Consider the following 23,081-nt stretch of genomic DNA (forward strand, 5'->3'; position numbering starts at 1 on the left):
TTCCTCCAAGTGCATCTCCTGCCAAAACCCCAAGAAAACATCCTTGCAACAGATGTGCCACCATTATGAGGTCCAGGACTTTTCTAAAATCGTGAGAGCCTTACAAATGCAAGGACCTGAGTTTAATCCCCAGTATCCAAGTAAATGCGGAGTGTGGTGGTATACGCTCTTAATCCCAGCACCGGGGAGGCCGAGACAAGAGGATTCCTGCCTCTCACTGGCCAGCCAGTCTAGCCAAGTCCGTGAGCTCTAGGCCACTGACAGATCCTGTCTTCAAGGCGGTGGATGGTGTTGCTGAGTCTTGACACCTGAGGTTGTCCTCTGGCTTCCACACATGCATCCCACATGAACGTGAGCATGCATACACACAAACCAGACACACAGACGTATTAAGAAAAAAAAAAAAAGAAGAGAGCCAAGAGCAGCCTTGTAGTTTATTTGTGATTTTCATTTCTTCAGTCTTGGGGGCTGAATTTAGGGATTTACACATTCTAAGCAGACATTCTTACCCCTGAGCTATGGTGCCAGCTCCTCTGTTTATTCTGAAAAAGGGACTTGCTAAATTACCCAAGCTGGCCTTGGACTTTACTCTGTAGCTCAAGCATCCTGGAATATGTGATCTTCCTAAGTAGCTGCGATTCCAGACCTGCCCCACCAGGCCTGGCTCAGCCTCAGCACGGAAATTTTACATCCTCCTGGATAATCATGTCTCTTTTACATGTAATTCAGTATCTTCATTAATAATTCCCCACTTCTCACTTAGATATATATCATACAAGAAAAGATTTAAGAGGAGAAAATATAAGTTAAAATACTATATAGGGAAATGGCTCAGTAGTCAAAGGCTTGTAAAGCCCACTGGCCTGGGTTTGATTCCCCAGTACCCATGTAAAGCCAGATATACAAAGTGGCACATGTGTCTGGAGTTTGTATGCAGCAAGAGGCCCTAGTGCACCCATTGTTTGTCTCTCACAAATAAAAATATTTTAAGCCGGGTGTGGTGGTGCACGCCTTTAATCCCAATACTTTGGAAGCAGAGGTAGGAGGATTGCTGTGAGTTTGAGGCTACCCTGAAACTATACAGTAAATTCCAGGTCAGCGTGCGCTAAAGTAAACCCTGCCTCGAAAAAGCAAAATAAATAAATAAAAAAAGATTGAAGAACAAAAAGAAGGTACTCGTTATGGCCAAGGATCTGGAAGCATTTGCAGTACAGCCTGCAGGGAAGCAGTTCGATGCCCTGCTTCCTTCCCTCAGAGAGTTCACCGGGATGACGCTGCCTCCATTCAGGAATAATTGGCCTACACATCTGAACAAAATACTTTTCCTGTCTCTGTTTTGTTGAGATAGGATCTTAAATTTCTTATGCGTCTGGGGGTGGCCTTGAACTCCTGATCCTTCTGTCTCCATTTCTGCAAATTGCTGGGATTACGGGCATGCACCACATCCAGCTCACCCATTTTTTCTTTTACTGTTTTATTTCAGTCTGTGGAACAGGAAATGTTACTAATTATACAGATGCTATATTTAGATTGAGAAGCAAAAACACTACTAAAACAGTCAAAAGAAAATTTGCAGGTAGTGATACATACTTTTATTTAGAAAAGAAATTTGGTATACAGAGGCATAAACATTTGCCGGGCATTTTATACTAACATTTACCTTAGAAGCCTCAACCTCTTCACTGGGTTATTTGCATAATTTTTATTCTTTACCATTAACAATTCTCTAACTTTCAGAAAACTTTACAATAAGACTTTGAAGAAGTTACCATCTGTCAAACAATCCGCCCAAGGTACACAGATTTGGGGTACTTCTCCTTTAGAGTTGGCCACTGAACAATGAAATAATCCGAAAGATAAAACAGGATCTTTCCAGACAGGGATAAAGTTTCCACTCGGCAGATGCTTTCGGCGTAGACAATGATCACTTTCTTTATCCCGAGTACCCCGAGGAGAAGGGCAGATACGCAGACAGGAACACAGGTCCCTGGTCCATTACATAACACCTTAAAAAAGATGACAGTCAAATTAAAATATAGAATACTGTCCTGACTGGGGCATTTGGTATTAAGAACATTATGATCTTACAGGGGATTTTGTTTATAAGCATAGTAAGTCTTTCCATGCCTAGAATCTATCACAAACTATGACATTGGGGTTCTCCTGCTTCACAGCTGTGGGACTTAGGGTCACAACAATTCTAATTTCTAGCAAAGTGTCTGGCTCACTGAGTACTCATTGGCTGATCTGTTACCCCTGTCTTGCTGCCTTGTGATTCTTAAAAATATTCTTGTTGTTATTTTTATTTATTTATTTGAGAGTGACAGACAGAGAGAGAGAGAGAGAGGGAGAGAGAATGGGCGCACCAGGGCCTCCAGTCACTGCAAACCAACTACAGATGTGTGCACCCCCTTGTGCATCTGGCTAAGGTAGGTCCTGGGTAATCGAGCCTCGAACCAGGGTCATTAGGCTTCACAGGCAAGCGCTTAACTGCTAAGCCATCTCTCCGGCCCTGCCTTGTGATTCTTAAATGTCCCACAAGTATACAGAAAATAAATAAAAAATCATCCACTTCTTTTACCTCTACTAAATGTGTTGTTAATGTAGAAGAAAACACTTCCAGTGATTGTTACATAGGATATTTTTGTGTGAGGTGAGATCATTTTAGATTCTAAGCCAACAAACGAGATATTCAAGAGAAGGCTACCACATGAATGACATTTTTCCTTAAAAGAGTATAATCTAAGAAGAGCTTTAATGCTTTTGGAATTCTACTTATTTTTACAGATAGTCGCCAATTTTAAACAATTTGGTTGACTAAGCTAATGAGAAATAATCATAGAACAACTGCATTGAAGTTTTGCAACTGAGAAAATGAGAGAAAACTTATGTCACAAACCAGCCAGTAAGATAATTTACAACTTAGAAATAACTTTGTAGGAAATGTGTTCTAAACAGTATCTTACTTACATGCTCATGTCAACTCAATTAGTAAGACCTAATAAATCATTTTCCTCCACAGAAGTAGAGCAAGAGATTTGTGTCCATCCACACATGCGTACAGGCATCTTCCATGTCACAGGATCTTTCTGGCCCAAGGCCCATAGACATGTGACATCAGACTCTGACATGGGGTGGGTCTCCAGATACACTGTTTAACCATTCCTGCATTTCAGGGGCACTCCCCCCAACAAAGATGACCCTGTTTTCTTGGGAACATGGTCAGGGTTGCAAGTGTTGGAGAGAAGTCACCAGGACCAGGCCCCAACCGCCCTGGAGTGTGACCACCTAGAGCACATTCTGTCACAGAGCTTTAGGCAGACAGAGGGCAGCCTGCTTCAATCAATTTTTGTATACGTCTTTCTAGCACAACAGTAGTTTAAGCAAAGAGAATGTTTTATTGAGAATTTCTCTTGAATCACAAGCCAATATGCTGATCCCCAGGCTGCACTGCATTGGCATTCCATCACTAGACCCCAAATACAGCACAGCACAGAGAACTGGGGTGTGTGTGTGTGTGCTGCGGTGAGGTGGAGCAGCTCCCCAGGCTGCACAGAGCTCTGTGACTGAGCAGTGGCCCTAACAATTGCCGCCTCCCACAAGCATGACCACTGGTCATTTTCAGCTCACAATGGCCACTGACTACAAGTAAGGCCAGGACTAAGCATTTAACGTGAAATATGTCTTAATTAACCCTCACAGCAACCATCTGAGGCAAGTTTTATTATCTGTGTTTGCAGGTGAGGAAACAGAAAGAGAAATTAGGCATGGTGCTTGATCACAAACAGGTTTAGGAGGCAAAGAAGTTGTGCTGCTTCAGGCCACATTTTTCTTCTGTGATTCAGTCATGGTTTTTTGGTTTTTGGCTGTATGTGGGTGTGTGAGTGTGGGTATGTAACTACCATGATGCACATGTGAAGGTCAGATGACATGTGTGGGTCTCACTGCTCACCTTCCACTGTGCCTGAGACAGAATCTCTCATTATTTTATTTATTTTCATTTTTTATTTTTGAGGCAAGCCCAAAGACTGGCCTTTTATTTTATTTTTATGCAAGAGCAAGAGAGAGAGGGGAGGGGGAATTGGCATGCCAGGGCCTGCAGCTAACGCAATTGAACTCCAGATGCATACACCATCTTGTGCGTACGTGCAACCTCGTGCAGTTGCGTTGCTTTGTGTGTCTGGCTTATGTGGGACCTGCAGAGTCAAACACGGGTCCTTAGGTTTCACAGGCAAGTGCCTTAACTGCTAAGCCATCCCTCCAGCATGAATCTCTCATTATTTACCACTCCACGTGCCAAGCTTCTGGGGGACTTTCCAGTTTCTGCTCCCTCCTCTCACCATAGGTGCATTAGGATTACAGATGCATGTGCTAAAGTATCTACTCTACATGGGCTCTGGGGATGTGAACACAGACACCCATGACTGAGTAGCAATCACTTTATCCACTGAACTGTGTCCCCAGCTCCAGCCCATCTAAAGTGGGGAAGCTGGCCCCGTGACTCCTCATCTGCTCTGCGCTTCTGACTCTGACTTTCCTCTAGTTTGTTTCTTATGCAGAGTACAGACATCTTGTCAGGGCTCAGAATTCTAGAAATTCTATCAATGCAAGGCACTAGTGGCATTCTGGAGAGTGTATTTTTTTTAGTTGTAGGAATCTGCTCTGAGTATCTGGCCTAGCCACAAGACTCCAGTAGTCAAAACAACAAGCAGGACCTCAAGCAACTCTTATTAAAGAACTTGCTAATCCTTGGATTATTTGTTTTGTTTTATCACAATCTTCTTTAATAGTACAGAATGAAATAAAAGCCACAGCTATAAAGGACTGTAAGCCCTACTTGCTATATCTTTTTTTGTTTGTTTGCTTTGTTTTTTTCCAAGGTAGGGTCTCACTCTAGGCCAGGCTGACCTGGAATTCACTATGGAGTCTCAGGCTGGTCTCAAACTCATGGTGATCCTCCTACCTCTACCACCAGAGTGCTGGGTTTAAAGGTGTGCACCACCATGCTTCAGACTGGCCTTTTCCATGAGGGAGAGAGTGAGGTGGAGCACCACTGCACTCAAACTCCAGACGCTGTGCTCCTGTGTGCACGTGAGGCCTTGTGCACTTGCGTCACTTTGTGTGTCTGGCTTATGAGGGACCTAGAGAGTGAACGTGAGTGCTTGGGCTTTGCAGGCAAGTGCCTTAACTGCTAAGCCATCTCTCCAGCCCTGTGTGCTATATCTTGAATGACACAAAACTCTTATATGTCACTTTAAAAAAATACACATATCTACACATGCTCACTCCAATATCGGCTTGAACCTCTATACATAAGCTATGTATACAACAACCTCTGCACACAAGCTATGTATACAACAATAGAAGTGACTATATATGATTGAGTATTTGTGGGACATGTGCTAATGGCCTGCCACAGATGAGAAGTAGAGACTGTTAAGGAGAAAATAGAAACCAAATGCATTTTGTTGGTTTATTTTTGTTGTATATCTACCAAGTCCCAAGTACAATAAAACCATAAACTCATAAATCAAGAAGTGGCTGGAAGGCAGGGATATAGCCCAGTGGTAACATACCTGGCCTAGCATGTATAAGGCCCTGGCTTTGATCCCTTGCCCCACAGGAAGATGTATTAAAGCAAAAAAGCCAGCCGGGCATGGTGGTGCATGCCTTTAATCCCAGCACTTGGGAGGCAGAGGTAGGAGGATCGTTGAGAGTTCGAGGCCACCCTGAGACTCCATAGTGAATTCCAGGTCAGCCTGAGCCAGAGTGAGACCCTATCTCGAAAAAACAACAAAAAACAAAAACAAAAAAAAAACCAAAAAGGCCTGGGGAAAACTAATCTCTAAGAAAACCACTTTTAATTAAGCATGGGTTTTAACTCTGAGTTGCAGCAGCCTAGAGACTTTTTTAAAAAGTGGATTATGGAGATTTCATTATTCAATGAAACATATCAGAAAGATTTATTCCAAGCATTGGAAAAAAGAAAAAAAAAAGCTCCTTGAGAAAGCCTTGGGTAAAGATGATGTTGAATGATAACCGAAGTTGTCAGGGAACGCAGGACCACCGCCCTGGGGCCCTCTTCCTCACCACTCTGAAGCTCCCTTTTAGGACAATCTACACGCTGCAGTGGAACAAAGTCAGCTGGAAGGAAAAGAGAGGGCAGGGGTAAGGGGTAAGGGAAAGAGGCTCTTTTCCTAACCTGGGTGGAGTCAAACACTCCCCTTCGGCGCACTTGTCCACCTGGTGAAACACACTCACGTGGTTGGCTGGCAGAATGGTGGTAACTCACTTTTTTTTTTTTTAAAGCATCCACCATCTGTTCAGTTTCCCCCCACCCCCAGGAGAACCAGTACATCCCTTCTTGTCAACATCCATGTTTGAGTGACTCCACATCCAGCTGTAAGGATGGGACCTATGATGCTATCTGACCAATCTGAACACAGAGTTCTCCTGATAAACCAAGCAGAGATTGCAGTACTTAGAGGGACATTGGCTGAGGCTGCAGAATGAATGGTGCCTTTTCTTTTCTGTCTCTTTTTCTCTCCTCCTCTTCCTCTTCCTCCTCCTCCTCTTCTCTCTTCTTTCTTTCTCTCAATTTTTTGAGACAGGGTCTTGCTTGCTCTGTAGCCCTGGATGGCTGGCTTAGAATACTCTATAGCCAAGAACGGCCTTGAATTCTTGAGTGATCCTCCTGTTTCTGCCTCCTGAGTGCTGGATTACAGGCATGTGTCACAACGCCCAGCTCAAGTGGTGCAGTAAGCCCACATGCGTGTAGACCAGTACTGCTGACACTGAGCTTGCTACCACAAGGGCCGCTTGAAAATGAAGCCACTGCAACATCAAGCAGAGCTGTGAGATGAAGACCGGCAGGCCAGACATTTAAGATCCACGAATCCAGCTGCGCCTGAAGGAAACTGAATCTCCCCCAGACTTGCCAGGTACGTGAGGGAACACATTTCATTTCTGCTTAAGCCAGTTTGAATCAAGATTTCTGTCAATGGTGACAAAAACAAATTAATAGACACCAATTCTTTATTTTGTCTGACTCTGCCTAGCCTCTGACAATCCACAGCACCAACCAGTAGGTGTTTAATATATATCTGCTGGATGAATTATCAAACCAATAAATAAACTTCTCTGAGAGCAGGAAGTCCAAGATAACTAAAGATAATGTAAGTCACAGGGCTAAAACATGCAGAGGCCAGTGCCGTTATAAATATGGAGTCATGAGGGTAGACGAACCAGACTAAAGATCAATGACAGGCTTGTTTCCTTTGTCTTGGGGTCACCACAGGTCAAGCCTCATTGGCTGAAACCTGTATCTGCATGTATGAAACATATGGAACTTCAGTAGTGCAAACTTAACTCCCAACCCAGGAAGAGCCGCTCCCCAGGAATCAGGCCAGGGCCTTTGGGTGTCAAGAGGGAGCATGTGAGGGTGAGGCTGAAAGGGAGAATGGACAGAGAAGCAGAGTCCAATGTTGCAGCACTGATCTGAAAATATTCTCACAGTATCTTTCAGGTGGACATGAAGGCCAGTAAGAGGTCATGAACTATGGGAACACAGCTTCAGGGAAGGTTTTGTGAGTTCCTAGAGGCAAGAAACTAGAACCCTCTGTCAAAACTGAGCAGAGGGAGGCAGGCACTGGAAGTCACGGTTTCTGCCAAATGCAGCCCCTGTCTTTGTAACACGCTGGCTCCACTCTGCAGAAAGGAAAAGGGGGAGGTGGGAGGGGAGCAAACACTGGCTTGGAGAAGACACAGGAAGCAGAGAAGCTTAGCTGTAAAGCTTAGCAGGAAGCAGAGTTGGTTGAACAGTTAGAGAAATAAGAGGAAAACCACAGTTCCTTGCCTATTCCCAAATGTGTGTAAAAAAAATTGGCAAAATTATTACTGCTGTTTCTTTTTTCATACTATTTTATTTATTTATTTATTTGCACACAGAGACAGAAAAGAGACAAGAGACAGCGAGACTAGGCACACCAGGGCCTCTAGCCACTGCAAATGAATTTCAGCTACATGAACCACTTTGTGCATCTGGCTTTACATGGGTACTGGAGAGCTGAACCCAGGCTGTTAGTCTTTGCAGGCAAGCGCCTTAACTGCTGAGCCATCTCCCCAACCCTAATGCTACTTACTTACTTCTTTCTTTCTTTCCTTCTTTCTTTCTTTCCTTCCTTCCTTCTTCCCTCCTTCCCTCCCTCCTTCCTTCCTTTCTTTTTTTGTTTTTCATGGTAGGTTCCCACTTTAGTCCAGACTGACCTGGAATTCACTATGTAGTCTCAGGGTGGCCTTGAACTTATGGTGATCCTCCTACCTCTGCTTCCTGAGTGCTGTCATTAAGGGAATGTTCCACCTCACCCACTTAATACTATTTCTTACAGAAGAAAAGCTACAAAGAGAAACAAAGAGATCTTCTGATGTCATCATAAGCACAGTACTAGAAACCTCAAGATAGTGACTGAGAAATGACTAAAATGCCAGGCAGGAGAGGAGGAGGAGCTTGCTGGGGGAGAGGGAAGCTCAGGTGGTAATTGGCTGAAAGGGCTAGGGATAGGCTTTATGGAATGAAAAAACTGGTCAATAGACATTGGCCATAAAGCGGATTAGGAACAAAGTGACAGTGAGGAAATAACTGACTATATAGAAGAGGAGGAGTTCCATTAACACCGGAAGAAAGGAGTAAGAAAGTATTTGGTTTGTGTGGTTGTATTTTCTGACAACATGATAAAGAGCAACAATGGTAGTGAAGGAAGTTTTTCATCAATGGATTTTCTCACAAATGAAGAACTTTTCAGCCCAATATGGAAATAAAGAAAAGCTAAAAAAAGGTATCTTTAAAAATATTTGATTTATTTATTTGTTAGAGAGATAGAGGGAGAGAAAGAGGCAGATAGAATGGGCATACCAGGGCCTTTAGTCACTGCAAATGAACTCCAGACACATGCACCATCTTATGCATCCAACTTACATGGGTATTGGTAAATTGAACCTGGGTCCTTAGGCTTCATGGTCAAGTGCCTTAACCACTAAGCCACCTTTTGAGTCCGAAAGTATCTTTTAAATGTAAATAACCATGTATTTCTTTGAAATTTGTATCTTTATATATACGTTTACATTCTATATTTGTTCATATATGTACATCTGCATAAATGTGAGAACTTACAGATAACTGTGATATTCTTTCTACTTATGTTTTTGTTTAGAAAATGCTTAAAGAATCCTTGAAGCTGGGGAGATGGCTCAGTGGTTAAAGGTACTTGTGTGCCTGGGTTCAATTCCCTAGTACCCATGCAAAGCCAAATGTAAAAAGTGGTACAGGCCCTGGTGTGCCCATACACACATGCACAAATGAATAAAATATTTAATTTTTTAAATTATTTATTTATTTATTTGAGAGAGAGATACAGAAATGGGAAGGTAGAGAGAGGGTGAGAGAGAGAATGGGCACGCCAGGGCCTCCAGCCACTGCAAATGAACTCCAGATGCATGTACACCCTTGTGCATCTGGCTTACATGGGTCCTGGGGAATTGAACCTAAGTCCCTTTGGCTTTGCAAGCAAGTGCCTTGACCACTAAGCCATCTCTCCATCCCAAATGCTGAATTTTTTAAATCCTTGTACTTTTCTTGATACTGAGTTAGTTTCATGTAGCCCAGGCTGGCCCTGAATTTAGCATATGGCTGAGGACGACCTAGAACTTCTCTTGCCTCCACCTGCTGAGTGCTGGGTGTGGATCAGCACACCTGCTTTTATGTGGTGCTGGGAACTGAACCAAGGAAGCATTCTACCAACTGAGCTACATCACAACCCCAGGACTCTTGACTTTACTGACTACATATGTCTAGTTATATAGTTATCTCATTATTTATTTAACCATTCCCCTTCTCACAGAAGTAGTTGTTGTTAGAAATTTAGGTTGACTCTGTTTTCTAATTCCTGCTATTATCAACATCTTGGTGTATAAATATTGTTGTAGATACTTTCTTGTTACTGGACAAACACCCAACCAGCTTATGGGAGGAAAGGGGTTTATTTCAGGCTTATGGAATCAGGGGAAACACCATCAATGCAGAAGAAGCTGGCTTACTTCCATAGGTCCATATCAGAGAGACACCACCAAACAACCAGCAAGCATGAACAGACAGAGCTCAGACTGCTTCTTTTCATACACCTGGTTGGGTGAACTATAAGATCTTCCCCCATCTCCTCTCCAGCAGGGCTCTCTTTGCAAGCTCACTCTTAATCAAACCTCTCCGATGCTATGGGTGGGGTGGGGCGGGCAGGGCGGGTGGTTGAGACACATATTAACACCATCATAAATACGGACCCTGAAAGTTTTACTTTTGCATTAAACTATGTTCCATAGTTCTTTCTGACTAAGATGCTAGCAGAAATAGTTTAAAGGATTTAAGAAAACTATAGAAAGTTTAATAAATTATTGCTATGGGCCATGTGATCTTTTTTAAAAAAATTATTTTTGTTCCTGTCTAGAATCAGAGAGATTCCCTATTCCATGAGTTGTGGTAGTGAGCGGCTCTGTTTCCACAGTGACTGTGCAACAGTACCTTCCAGGCCTCTTTTGCAGCTGGCAGGTGGGCCAGGAACTTGGCCAGACGGCTCTGCTTCCACCAGGAGCAGGTGGTGCAGGGAAGCAGGACGGGAGGGGAGAGTCTGGTGGCACAGGTACTGCAGGAAGTGCCCAGCATCCAGTGCTGGGCATCAGCTATAGAATCCACTGCCCAGAAGTGGTGGCAGCGAGTTTCTGTGAACCACTCCATGGTCATGGTTCTAGCAGCTCTGCTCCTACTTCACCCTCTGTGGTGTGGAAGCAACTGCATTAGCATTCTTGGAATTTTGAGCATGATCCGCAACCTTAGCACTTGGAGGCAGAGGTAGGAGGATCGCCGTGAGTTCGAGGCCAGCCTGAGACTACAGAGTGAATCCAGGTCAGCTTGAGCTGAAGTGAGACCCTACCTTGAAAAAAAAATTTTTTTTTTTTTAATTTAAATCAAAGTGGACGGCAGTTTGCTACTGAGAACACTAACTGCTGTGAAGGAACCAGGACTAGAAGAACAGCAAAGGTAGTTAGAGGAGCAATGGACTGCATCACGAAAGTCAAGATTTCCTCAGGCAGGGTGGAAAGCACTGGCCCGTAAACACAGCAAGCAGACAGGGAGACGCAAGGATGCAGACTGCATAGCACAAAGACACACAGTGAGTGTCTCGGGTGCAGAATGAGCGAGTAGCAGTCCTGCCCTGGGAGTGCGCGTGAGCAGGGGCCACAGTGCGGGAAAGCCTGGCAGAGGAACTCGTGAGCCGCCACGGGGCTGCGGCTGGAGGGCAGGTGTTCCTCCCAGGGAGCAGCGGAAGGCTGGGGTGAAGCACGAGGAAAGGCAGTGCTGGGCGTCCATGGTCAGGGAAGTAGACAAGGAAAAGGATGTGCAGCAGCTGGGGGTGACGTATGCACTTGGCCATATGCACTTGGCTCACGTTACAGAACATTGTATTTCTTCTTTTTTAATATCAAGTCATCTGAGTAGTAATGGTTACACAGAAACATCAAAATATCGAGACCCACGTGAAGCAGCCTGGTGAATCCTGAACACTTGAGTCACATTTGCAATGTCTGCTACATTGTACAGTGAGCAGAATTTTCAGTTGCCATCATCGTATGCCACATTTTAAGCCCTACTTTCCCACTCATATAACTAATGTCACCCCATGTTTCTGCACAGACACTAGCTGCTCCACTGCATGAATGTGCTCCAGCCCATCTAGTCACTTGTATTTTTGTTTTGGGTTTATATTTATTGGTTTCAAATGGTATGAAGTAGCTTGCAAGAAAGGGAGCTGGTGATTAAGTTAAAATTAAGCTAATGATGAAAAGACATCACCTCTTAGTAGCTTTTCTCTACTTAAACATAGCTTTTATCTTCTTGTACTTCGTTGTTTTAAACTTATTTGAAAGCAGAGAGAGAGAGTGGGGGGGGGGGAGAGGGAGAGAGACAAAGACAGGAGAAAGACAGAGAGAGGGAGAGAGGGAGGAAATGCGTATGGGGATGCGAAGGCTTCTCGTCACCGCAAACAAACTCCAGATGCTTGGGCCACTTTGGGCATCTGGCTTGTGTGGGTGTTGGGTAATTGAACCTGGGCTGTCAGACTTTGATAATAAGTAGCTTCAACTGTTGCACCATCTCTATAGCCTGGCAATCATTTTCTTTTAAATCATATAAAAAAGGTATGCAAGTTGCAAACTTTTAGAAACCTAGGCTAATATTGCACTGCTGTTTACTGCTTCCTCCTCATTCTGCTGGCTGTGATGGCTCATATTGACTGTCAACTTGACAGGATCTAGAATGATCCAAGAGACAAGCTCTGGGCAGGTCTGAGGGGGGGCTTCTAGATTAAATTAATTTAGGTGGAAGACTCACCCTCACAGGGGTGAAGAGAAAGGAGACAGTGAACTGAGCAGCAGCAGTTGTCTCTCTGTGTCCTGATGTGGCTGCTCTGTGATCAGCTGCCTCACAGCCTGCTCCACGCCTTCTCCACCGTGACGGACTGTACCCCTGGAACTGTAAGCCAAAATTAACCCTTCCTCCCTTACGCTGCTTCTTGCCAGGTATTTGGTAACAACCACAGGAAGTATAACTAATACAATGGGTTACAATTAAAAGGTAACTGCTTACAAATTAACCAGATAACTAGGAAGAACAGTAAACTGTGGTCCTGTAAGCTCTTGGCTAAGTGGCAAGTTCTCTGAGCTGACAGATCCCCCATCACTGACCGCTCCCATTCAGAAACAACACCTTGCTCCTCACATAGTCTGACAAGAGGTTGAATGACAGCCATAAAAAAAGAAAAGAGCGAAATCCTCTCATTTGTGGCAGCATGATGGATGTGGAGGATGGTATACTGAGCGAATTAGCCAGACAGAGAAAGACAAACACCAACTGTTAAGACTTGTGAGTGTATTTCAGGGTTGTAGTGAGTAATGTTGACAAAGGGGTAGACATGATGGGATGGTCCTGCTGGCTCTTAGGTAGAGATGCATTCTTTTCCTGGGAGTCTATCATGGCAAGGACAGAATGTTAGGCATAGGGACTGGCAATCTAATCAGAAGCAAACACAATGTGGGAAGACAGTACCTGCTCAGTAGTGTTTGATAGGTTAAATAAGCTAGGTAAAGATGCACAAGGGGGCACATGCATCTGGAGTTTGTATGCAGTGGCTGGAGGCCCTGGTGTTCTTTTTTTCTCTCTCTCTGTCTCTTGCTCTCTTTCAAATAAATAAATAAATAATATTTTTAAAAATTAAAAAAAAATAAGCTAGGTAAAACATTTAACTCAGTGTCTGGTCCATCATAACATATCAATCAACAGTGGCTATTATACTCCATTCAAAGGTACAACAGTATGCTAATGGCATTTCAAAAACTCCCTTTGTATGTGTGTGGTGTGAGTGCACACCTGCGTGTTTAATGTACTCCCTTTGGGGGTGTGTGGTGCGAGTGCACGCCTGTGTGTTTAATGTACTTACTCCCTTTGGGGGTGTGTGGTACGAGTGCACGCCTGTGTGTTTAATGTACTCCCTTTGGGGGTGTGTGGTGTGAGTGCACACCTGTGTGTTTAATGTACTCCCTTTGGGGGTGTGTGGTGCGAGTGCACGCCTGTGTGTTTGCTCGTGTAGATGCACATGTAGTGTGTGGGAGGGCACATATGTATGCGCATGCACATGTGGAGGACAGAGTTCAATGTCAGGTATCTTTGTTAATAGTTCTCCATGTTATTCTTTGAGACAGATTTCTCACTGAGCCTACAGCTCATCAGTTCAGCTGACTAACTAGCCAGGATCCCCAGGGACTCGCCACCTCTGCCTCCTCGGAGCTGGGATTACAGGTGTGTCACGCGGGTGCTGGAGCTGTAAACTCACGTTCTGACCAGCACTGCTACTGAACCATCTCCCTAGCCACCAGTTTTTCAAACTTTAAGACAACTATGTGGGGCTAGTGAGCTGCTAAATGTTCTGTCTCCCATGGCCATAGACATGGATTGTGTAATCTTGTCCTCATGGCCTCATTCTGTCACAAGGGCAGACTTGATATGGCATGACTTACAACACTCTTCCAAGGATGCCTCTGAACATCCACATGGCCACGCCACAGACAATAGTGACACAATCAACAAGCCTAATTTTGTTCATTTCGAAGCAAAAGTTGACTATTTTACTTTTTCATGGGAAGTAGGACTTCCTAACCTACTGGTGACCATTCTGATCTTTGTTTGAGCTGAGTGACAGGGGTTCAGTAGGTGGCACAGGCATCCAGAGACCCAGCGACTCCCAGGGAGAGTTAGCTGGGTTTCGTTTGATGTTTATGAATCAGGGTCCCCTGTGGAGCTAGATGACTCTTGAACTCATGATCCTCCTGCCTCAACATTCTGAGTGCTGGAATTACAGGTATGCACCATCACACCACGCTTCAGGTGAGGGTTTTGTCAGTACCCACACTAAGTCAGTATTTCATTTCCTGCCATCATAAAAATAGACACATGAATAAAACAGAAGCTTAAAAATAAAACATTTTTGTAAGCCAGGCATGGTGGCACATACATTTAATCCCAGCACTAGGGAAGCTGAGGTAGGAGGATAGCTGTGAGCTGCAGGCCAGCTACATAGTGAATTCCAGGTCAGCCTGGGCTATAGTGAGGCCCTACATGGAAAAACAAAAACAAACAAATTTTTAAAAATTATTTCATTTTTATTTATTTGAGAGATTTGGGGGAAGAAAAAGGAGCAGGCAGAGAGAGAGAATGGGTATACCAGGGCCTTTGGTCACTCACTGCAAATGAACTCCAGACCCATGCACCACCTTGTATATCTGGCTTATGTGGGTCCTGAGGAATTGAACCTGGGTTCTTTGGCTTTGCAGGTAAGTGTCTTAAGTGCTAAGCCATCTCTCCAGCCCCTCAAAAAATCTTGTAAGAATGGCTACAGCACACCTACTTACTGTTATCACTGAAGACCATGATCAGGCTGACAGAACACTTAACATCCCTGAGAACTGATCAGGCTGACAGAACTCTTAGTATAATCTCTGAGGACTGATCAGGCTGATGGAACACTTAGCATCATCAGTGAGCACTGATGAGGCTGATGAACACTTAGCATCATCACCACTGCGAAATATGATCAGGCTGACGGAACACTTAGCATCATCACTGGGGACTATGATCAGGTGGATGGAACACTTAGCATCAGCACTGCGGACTATGATCAGGTTAATGGAACAAAGCATCATCACTGTGGACTATGATTAGGCTGACAGAACACTTTTTGCTTAGTCTTTCTGACTGCTTCTATTTTCAAATGAGGAAACTCAAGCTTTTAGTTTTCTTGTTCTCTGTACCAAATGGTCTAGGTGACAATTTCCTGACTTCTTGGTCTATTTTTGTTGTTATTTTCATTGTATTTTCATCCCACTGAAATGTTTTCATCAAGGTCTTTGAATCCTGTGAATCTAGTGTTTTCTTTTGTCCTCCCGATATCCCCAGATACATAGAAAGCTACAGCTAGAGATGGCTTCAGGTGATCATTTAATTAGATCCCCTCCCTTTAGCTTGGGGAGAGAAATAGAAAAACAAGGGCACTTTCTGGGCACCCACTATTTGCTAGGGATAGAGCAAAGTGTAGAATTTTGCATACAGTAATTCCTCTTTATCTGTGGAGATATGTCTAAGATCCTCTGTGGATGCTTGAAACCATGGATATACCAAACCCTATATTATTTTTTTTCCTAATTAAACACACCTATGACAAAGTTTAATCAGTAACTTAAGAAGAGTAATGGATCACTAAAAAATAAAAATTAGAATAATTCTAACAAAATACTATAGAAATTAGCAACCTCAGCATGTGATTTTTTTTCTTTTTTTTAAATCTAGAACTTTCACCATCTCACTGATGGGAAGCACCTTATGGCTTCTCTCTGGCATATCTAAATTGCAGACATCGCTACTTTTGATCTGTGGGTCATTACTGAGTAAAATAAGGATCACTTAGACACAAGCATGTGATATCACAATAGTCACTCTTTTTAATTTTTTTTCACTCATTTTTATTTATTTATTTGAGAGCAACAGACAGACAAAGTTAGAGAGAGAGAGAGAGAGAGAGAGAGAGAATGGGCATGCCAGGGCCTTCAGTCACTGCCAACGAACTCCAGATGCATGCACCCCCTTGTGCATCTGGCTAACATGGATCCTGGGGAATCAAGCCTCGAACCAAGGTCCTTAGGCTTCACAGGCAAGCGCTTAACCACTAAGCCATCTCTCCAGCCCATGATAGTCACTCTTGATAACAAACTAGGCTACTATGTGGCTAATGGGTTGGTAGTATAGATGGACATACTGGATAAAGAGAACATTCATGCTCTATGTGGGATAGAAGGGGATAATGCAAGATTTGATCAGTAGGCAATTTAAAACTAATTGTGTACTCCTGGAATTTTCCATTGATTATTTTCAGACCACAGTTAACCACAAGTAACTAAGGTTGTAAAGAATGAACCCTTAGCCGGGCATGGTGGCGCATGCCTTTAATCCCAGCACTCGGGAGGCAGAGGTAGGAGGATTGCTGTGAGTTCAAGGCCACTCTGAGACTCCATAGTGAATTTCAGGTCAGTCGGGGCTTGAGTGAGACCCTACCTCAAAAAACAAAACAAAAAAAAAAAGAGTGAATCCTTGCATGAGAAGGAATCCTGAACCCCATTTAAATCTTATATGTCCTGTGAGATAGATGTTGCTATGTTCATGGTTTAGAAAAAGACATTATGTCTAGAGTTAAAGGCTTATGAATCCTCATATAGCTAGTGATATAGCTGAGTGACACTCACACTCTAGCCTCTGAGGACCAACTCAGGGTTTTCCTCTCCCTGGTACGCTAGTCCAGTGTGACTTGCTAACTAGATCCCATGTGAGCTGGAAGGGTAGAAAATTACTAAAAAGTTAATTAAAGGTTAGACTCTGTTAATTGTTAAAATATTATAGTTTTAGTAGAGAAATCACTGATGGACTGTAACATGTTACTTGACTAAGATGGATTGGTGTATTGGCTAATTCTGCTGTGACTGATACATCTTCCAGAAACAACTTAAGGGAGGAAAGGTTGATCTGCTGATGATTCCGGAAGGCTCCGTTCATCATGGCAGGAAGGATGTGGCAGAGCAGAGAGGCTCATGCCGTGGCGGCCAGGAAGCAGAGAAAAGTGGAATATAGAACAGACCAGAACCTGATAAAACCTCCAAGGACATGCTTCAGTCATCTTCTTCCTTTAACTCGGCCCCACCTCCTGCTTCCCACCAATAAAGACCTCATGCTATGAATATACCAGCATATTGATACATCCATTAGGCCAGGGGCCTTTATGGCTTAACTGTCTATGGAAATGCCCTCAGAGTCACACCCAGAGGTGTTTGTCATCTCCAAGGTGATTCCCAGTTCAATCAAGCTGGTAATCAAGATCAACAATAACATTTAGAAAAGCCTGTCTGCAGAGGGAATGGGTGAAATGATGTATTAATTTTGTTTTTCATTTCTGTGAGGAAATACCCTGACAAAAGTAATTTAGGGGTGGATAGGTGGCTCAGCAGTTAAAGGTACTTGTTTGAGTCCCCAGCACCCAAGTAGAGCCAAATACACAAAGTGTTGCAACACTTTTGAAAGAAAAAGGAATAGTGTTTCTAGGCAGGAAGAACTGGCTTGCATTCAAATTAATTATGTAATTCCCAACTTCTGTCAAGATACTTTCTTAAGTTAGGTAAGTGATATTCTCCCTGATATTCTATTTCAATTCTTATACACATACCTATGCATCAAATTTCTATCCTAAAAACTGTTCTTCAGTTCTCCTTAAGTATTTTTATAGATTATCTGATTCGTTAGCTCTGAGTCAAAAGGATGCACAAGAACACTTGTTTATTATGGGGTTCTGGGTGTGTGTGTGTGTGTAGTGGGGACTTGAAGACTGTGAAAACCATGAAGCAGAGACAAGAAGACAGAATTTGACAAACTGAGCAATACTGTTGGTGTGGCTAGGAACCATGGTATTGTGGAACAAGTTCGGATCCACGCCTGGAATAAGGGCCGCGCTCCTCGGGTGCACACGAGTTCACTCTGTGCATTCAGGCTCTCAATGGCTGTGTGCATTAAAAGTCCAACATTGAGCATCAGTAACTTCTGAGACTCTCGGAGGTCGTTACTGACTTCATGCTTAGCTGAGTCATGTTAAACATGCTTGCCTCAACTAATTACTTCTTCCTACTGCAGATGTGAAGTCAGGACCACTGGTAGGCACTGAGAGGTATAACAAGTTTATGTCAGCTCTACTCAGAGAGGCTCCCACTGAGACAACCAAGTGGAGAAGCAATCCTAAACCCTATGTTAATGTTTCTGAGGTTTCCACATCACACTTTCCAAAGGCACTCATCCAATTTGTAGAGCCTTGCTGAATTGGAATACCTAGGTCCAGGACCCAGGAAAATGCATATCCCTTATTCTTTTTTAAGAAATTTATTTATTTATTAAAGAGAGAGAATGGGAGGCCTCCAGCAACTGCAAATGAACTTGAGATGCATGAACCACTATGTGCATCTGGCTCACATGGGTACTGGAAATTGAACCTGGGACCTTTGGCTTTGCAGGCAAGCACCTTAAGCCATCTCTGCAGCCCTCTTTTTTATTTTTAAATTGATTTGTGTGTATGGATTCATGTGCCATGGACTGCATGTTGAGGTTGTGTGTATGCATGCTGAGGTGTGTGTGTGCAAGCTGAGGTATGTGTGTGTATGTGCGCTGAGGCGTGTGTGTGTGCGTGCTGAGGTGTGTGTTGTGTGTGCTGAGGTGTGTGTGTGCATGCTGAGGTGTGTGTGCATGTTGAGGTGTGTGTGTTGGTGCATGTTGAGGCATGTATGCATGCATGATGAGGTGTGTGTTCATGCATGCTGAGGCATGTGTGTGCATGTTGCTGTGTGTGCACACATGTTGAGGTATGTGTATGCATGCTGAGGTGTGGGTGCATGTTGAGGTGTGTGTGTGTGTGTGTTGAGGTGTGTGTGTGCATGATGAGGTGTGTGTGTGCATGATGAGGTATGTGTGTGCATGTTGAGGTGTGTGTGTGCATGTTGAGGTGTGGGTGTGCACGTTGAGGTGTGTGTGCGCACGTTGAGGTGCGTGTGTGCATGATGAGGTAGTACGTGTATTCACGTTAAAGTGTGTGTATGCATGTTTAGGTGTGGGTGTGCATGTTGAGGTGTTGTGTGCAAATTGAGGTGTGTGTATGCATGCTGAGGTATGTGTGCATGTTGAGGTGTGTGTGTGCATGTTGAGGTGTGTGTGTGCATGTTGAGGTGTGTGTATGGATACATGTGCCATGGTCTGCATGTTGAGGTCAGATGACAAAATCTCCACCTCCTCTGAGGTACTCTGGGCATCACAGATACATGGAGCACTTTGTCTCCAGCTTTAGGTGGATGCTGAGGCAGGCAGTCTTGGTAAGTAAGCACGTTTAACTGCCGAGCCATCTTCCCAGGCCCAGGAGACCAGGTACACATGAGTGCTTAGAAGCCTCTTGTCTCTAGTAGAAGAGGCTGTGGGCTGGCAGTCTCCAGGCATGGCACTCCTGTCAGGCATTCACTCCTGGAAGCAGGTCTATGTATGCTCAGGGGAATCCCATTCTCTGTCTTGTCTTGCTGCTCACAACCTTTGAGGCAAGGCCCACAGCTGGACTCCTGTAGAGGTTTCCAGCAGACAGGCAGCTGCCAGATACTGGGGAACCCAGCCAGAAAACCTTTCCCTCTGTGGTGAGACAGTTACCTCTTGGAAAGCAAATATCCCTGGAGACATTTCTGCCTTAAGGACTGCCATAATTACCTGCTAGTGCTTTAAAAAGGAGGCATTGATGGCATTCAGAGAGGATAAAATAGGATAAAGGTACTTTGAGGGGAGAGAGGAAGACACAGATAGTCAGGTGGTAGGAAACAAGGTACCACATCCCCTTCTACTGAAGCCACCTTAGCTTCCAAGGTGTCCCATTCCATCCTTGCTGAGAGCAGGTGGGGATGATTTGCTGCCCATGCATGTAACATGTTATAACCTGAGGTTCCAGGGAGGTGGGGGCTGGGTATTGGGGCCTCTCTCCCCAGTGAAGACCCATCTGTCAGCAGCACCCAAGTAAAGCCTTGGTCAGAGCAGACTTTAAGGGTGTGGACAGATGGTTTGATTTCATCCAGCAAGCAGTGTGGAAACACTGTGTATGCCCAAAAGCCAAGATGTCTTAAAGAAGTAATTCCCAGCCACCATGGGGAGAATGTAAACCTAGGTTTTCTAATTTAAATATGGACATCCCCCCCCCCCTTTCTGGAAACTATAGTTTCTTCCCAGGGAGTATCTCTGGTGTTGGCACCATAGGAAAGAGACTGGTGAGAACAGGGGCTGTGGAGCCACCCTGCCTAGGGTTGGTTCTTGGTTCTGTCTTCTGACCGGTGTGACTTGGGGCTGCTTATGTTCCCTCTTGGTGCCTGTCTTCTCATAAGATGAGAATCCCAGCAGTGCCCTCCACTGGGCCATGGTGAGGATCGAGTGAGGCAAAGGCCATGGAGCTCTGGGGCGGCGGTACCATGCGATTGGTCCAGGGCCACCGCACAGCTCCCACGAGATGGACCTGAGAGCTGAAGGGGAGAGTCTGTGGCCCGCTAAGGCTGAGGATTTCAAGCTCCGCAGAGGCTCTTTCCATTGAATTGTTCTTCCCCCCTCCACCAGGTCTGTGAAGGGCACTGCTGGGCACAACCCAGGCTTCTTCCTCTGGGGCAATGGGTCCTCAGGTTCTGTTAGGAGGATTTTAAGGGAAAAAAGTGGTAGGAATAGAAAAGAATAAGCCCCTATTTTTGTGTGGTTCAGCTACAAGGGCAAAGAGTATATGCCACATTATATACTGGTATGATTTCTCAAGGCAAGATTTAAAATAAAATTCCACTAAGGAATTTAGACAACCCATTCTAGGGTGTTAAATGGAATTATCATAACCAGGATTAAATCACACTTCCTGAGTCTGACAGCGTGTTTCCAGGGACAGCAAGCTCCATGCAGGTTTCAATGCTACGAATCCATTGTTGCTCCTGACTTCCTACCTCCACTGCTGTCTGACCCTACTCAGCCTTCCTGCCAGCCCACCATGGTATGAGTCTTTTTATAAATATATATAAATATAAATAATTAAATAATTAAATAAATATATATAGTTTATTTTTGTTTATTTATTTGAGGGGGACAGATAGAGAGAGAGAGAAAGAATGAGCATGCCAGGGATTTCAGCCACTGCAAAGGAACTCCAGACACATATACCACCTTGAGCATCTGGGAATCAAACCCGAGTCCTTTGGCTTTGCAGGCAAATAGCTTAATCAACAAGCCATCTCTCTAGCCTGTGTGAGTCTTTGAAACACAGAGCTGGGCCTGGAAACAAAACCCGGCTCCCTTTGGCCGGAATAAATGTTGGCAATGAGAAGGTGTGAAAGGGAAGAAAACCAGGGTGAGCACGCAGACGTGTATCAGACAGTGACTTTAAGTTCAGTGTTGACTATAGGCTGAAATCCATGCTGTCATTCTGATAACTACCACCAGCCCATCACTCAGGTTGTCTTTATTAAGAAACATTCATGACAGACTGATTGAGAGAGGCAAGGGATATGACGGACAGTGGAGTTGTCAATTATCATGGTTTATTGTCTAAAATTATGGAATCTGTCAATGATAACAAAAATTTAAAAAAGGAAACATTCACAAGCAGGAGGGCAGCACAGCTGACTGCACAGATAACGCACCAACAATGCTGTAGCCTTGAGCTGTCAGAGGTGGAGCTTGTCTTGGACACCCAGCCATCAAACTTCAGGCCAAGTCAATTTTCCTTCCTTTTTTCTTTATTTGACACACAGACAGAGAGGGAGATAGAGAGAGGGAGAGACAAAATGGGCATGCCAGGGCCTCTAGCCACTGCAAATGAACTCCAGATGCATGCACCACGTTGTGCATCTGGCTTACATGGTCCTGGAGAATTGAGCCTGGGTCCTTAGGCTTTGCAAGCAAGTGCCTTAACCATTAAGCCATCTCTCCAGCCCTCAGTTTTCTTTCTTGTGCTTGGTTTTCTTATTTACAAAATGGAGTAAGAATGGCAGGTCTGGCTGGGGAGGTAGCTCAATTGATAAAGCGCTTGCTGCATAGGACCCATGTCATGAAACAAAAGAACTAATACCAACTTGAAGTATGTGTGTATATTAATGTTCTCAGTTTAAAAAAATACCAAGGCTGCCATGTGGTACAAGCTTGTAATCTCAGTGCATGGATCAGACTCACTAGCCAGCCAGCTTAGCCTATTTGGTGAGCTCCAGGAAAATAGGAGATCCTGTCTCAGAAAGGGGACAGTACCTGAGAGGAACAACACCTGAGGTTGTCCTCTGGACTTTACACACATACAGATGCATATCTGCCCACACATGAACAACACCTACACTGAAAAATGCAACCCCAAGAACAATGAATGGTAAGCAACTGGGCATTATGGTGCATGCCTATTCCTCAGAAGATGGAGGCAGGAGAGCCAGAAGTTCAAGGTCATCTTCAGCTACATACTCAGTTTAAAGCCAGCCTGGGATAATAAGAAATCCTGTTTCAAGGGGGGAAAGGCAGGTAACTAAAGCACAGAGTTGATATGAGGATTGAATGAGTCAATATCCACAAGGTTTTACAATGGAACCTGGCATTTTTTTCAGCACTGGAGCCTGGGAAGATAAGTAAGCCTCAGGAAATTCGCAATCTAGAAATGTGGTACGCATTCAACCCCTAGCACATGCTTTGTACAAACAAATGAACCAGGTTTCAAGGGAAGCCTGCAGAGACTGCTCTTTCATGGTTAAAATTCTAGAGGTGCTGACTGGTTTACCATCACAACCTCAGCCAGAGCAGTAGCTTTAGATAGCATCTCTACAAATCAGTCAGATACATAGTTCATGTTCCAATCCTGAATTAGTTA

At 44.2% G+C, this 23,081-nt stretch overlaps 1 protein-coding gene across 3 annotated transcripts in view; it reads right to left on the reverse strand.

The window, feature by feature from the left end:
* Positions 1–1,569: 1,569 nt before the first annotated feature.
* The window catches only part of Alg14 (ALG14 UDP-N-acetylglucosaminyltransferase subunit), a 116,292-nt gene continuing 94,780 nt past the window's right edge, over positions 1,570–23,081 (reverse strand). For all 3 annotated transcript variants that reach the window (XM_045138395.1, XM_004663935.3, XM_045138394.1), the window contains one exon: positions 1,570–2,006. In XM_045138395.1, coding sequence (XP_044994330.1) covers positions 1,776–2,006 — 231 coding nt within the window. In that variant the 3' untranslated portion in view covers positions 1,570–1,775. The remainder of the gene's footprint in view (positions 2,007–23,081) is intronic.

The sequence above is a fragment of the Jaculus jaculus genome, chromosome 19 (assembly GCF_020740685.1).
Source record: "Jaculus jaculus isolate mJacJac1 chromosome 19, mJacJac1.mat.Y.cur, whole genome shotgun sequence".
NCBI classification, from domain to species: Eukaryota; Metazoa; Chordata; class Mammalia; order Rodentia; family Dipodidae; genus Jaculus; species Jaculus jaculus.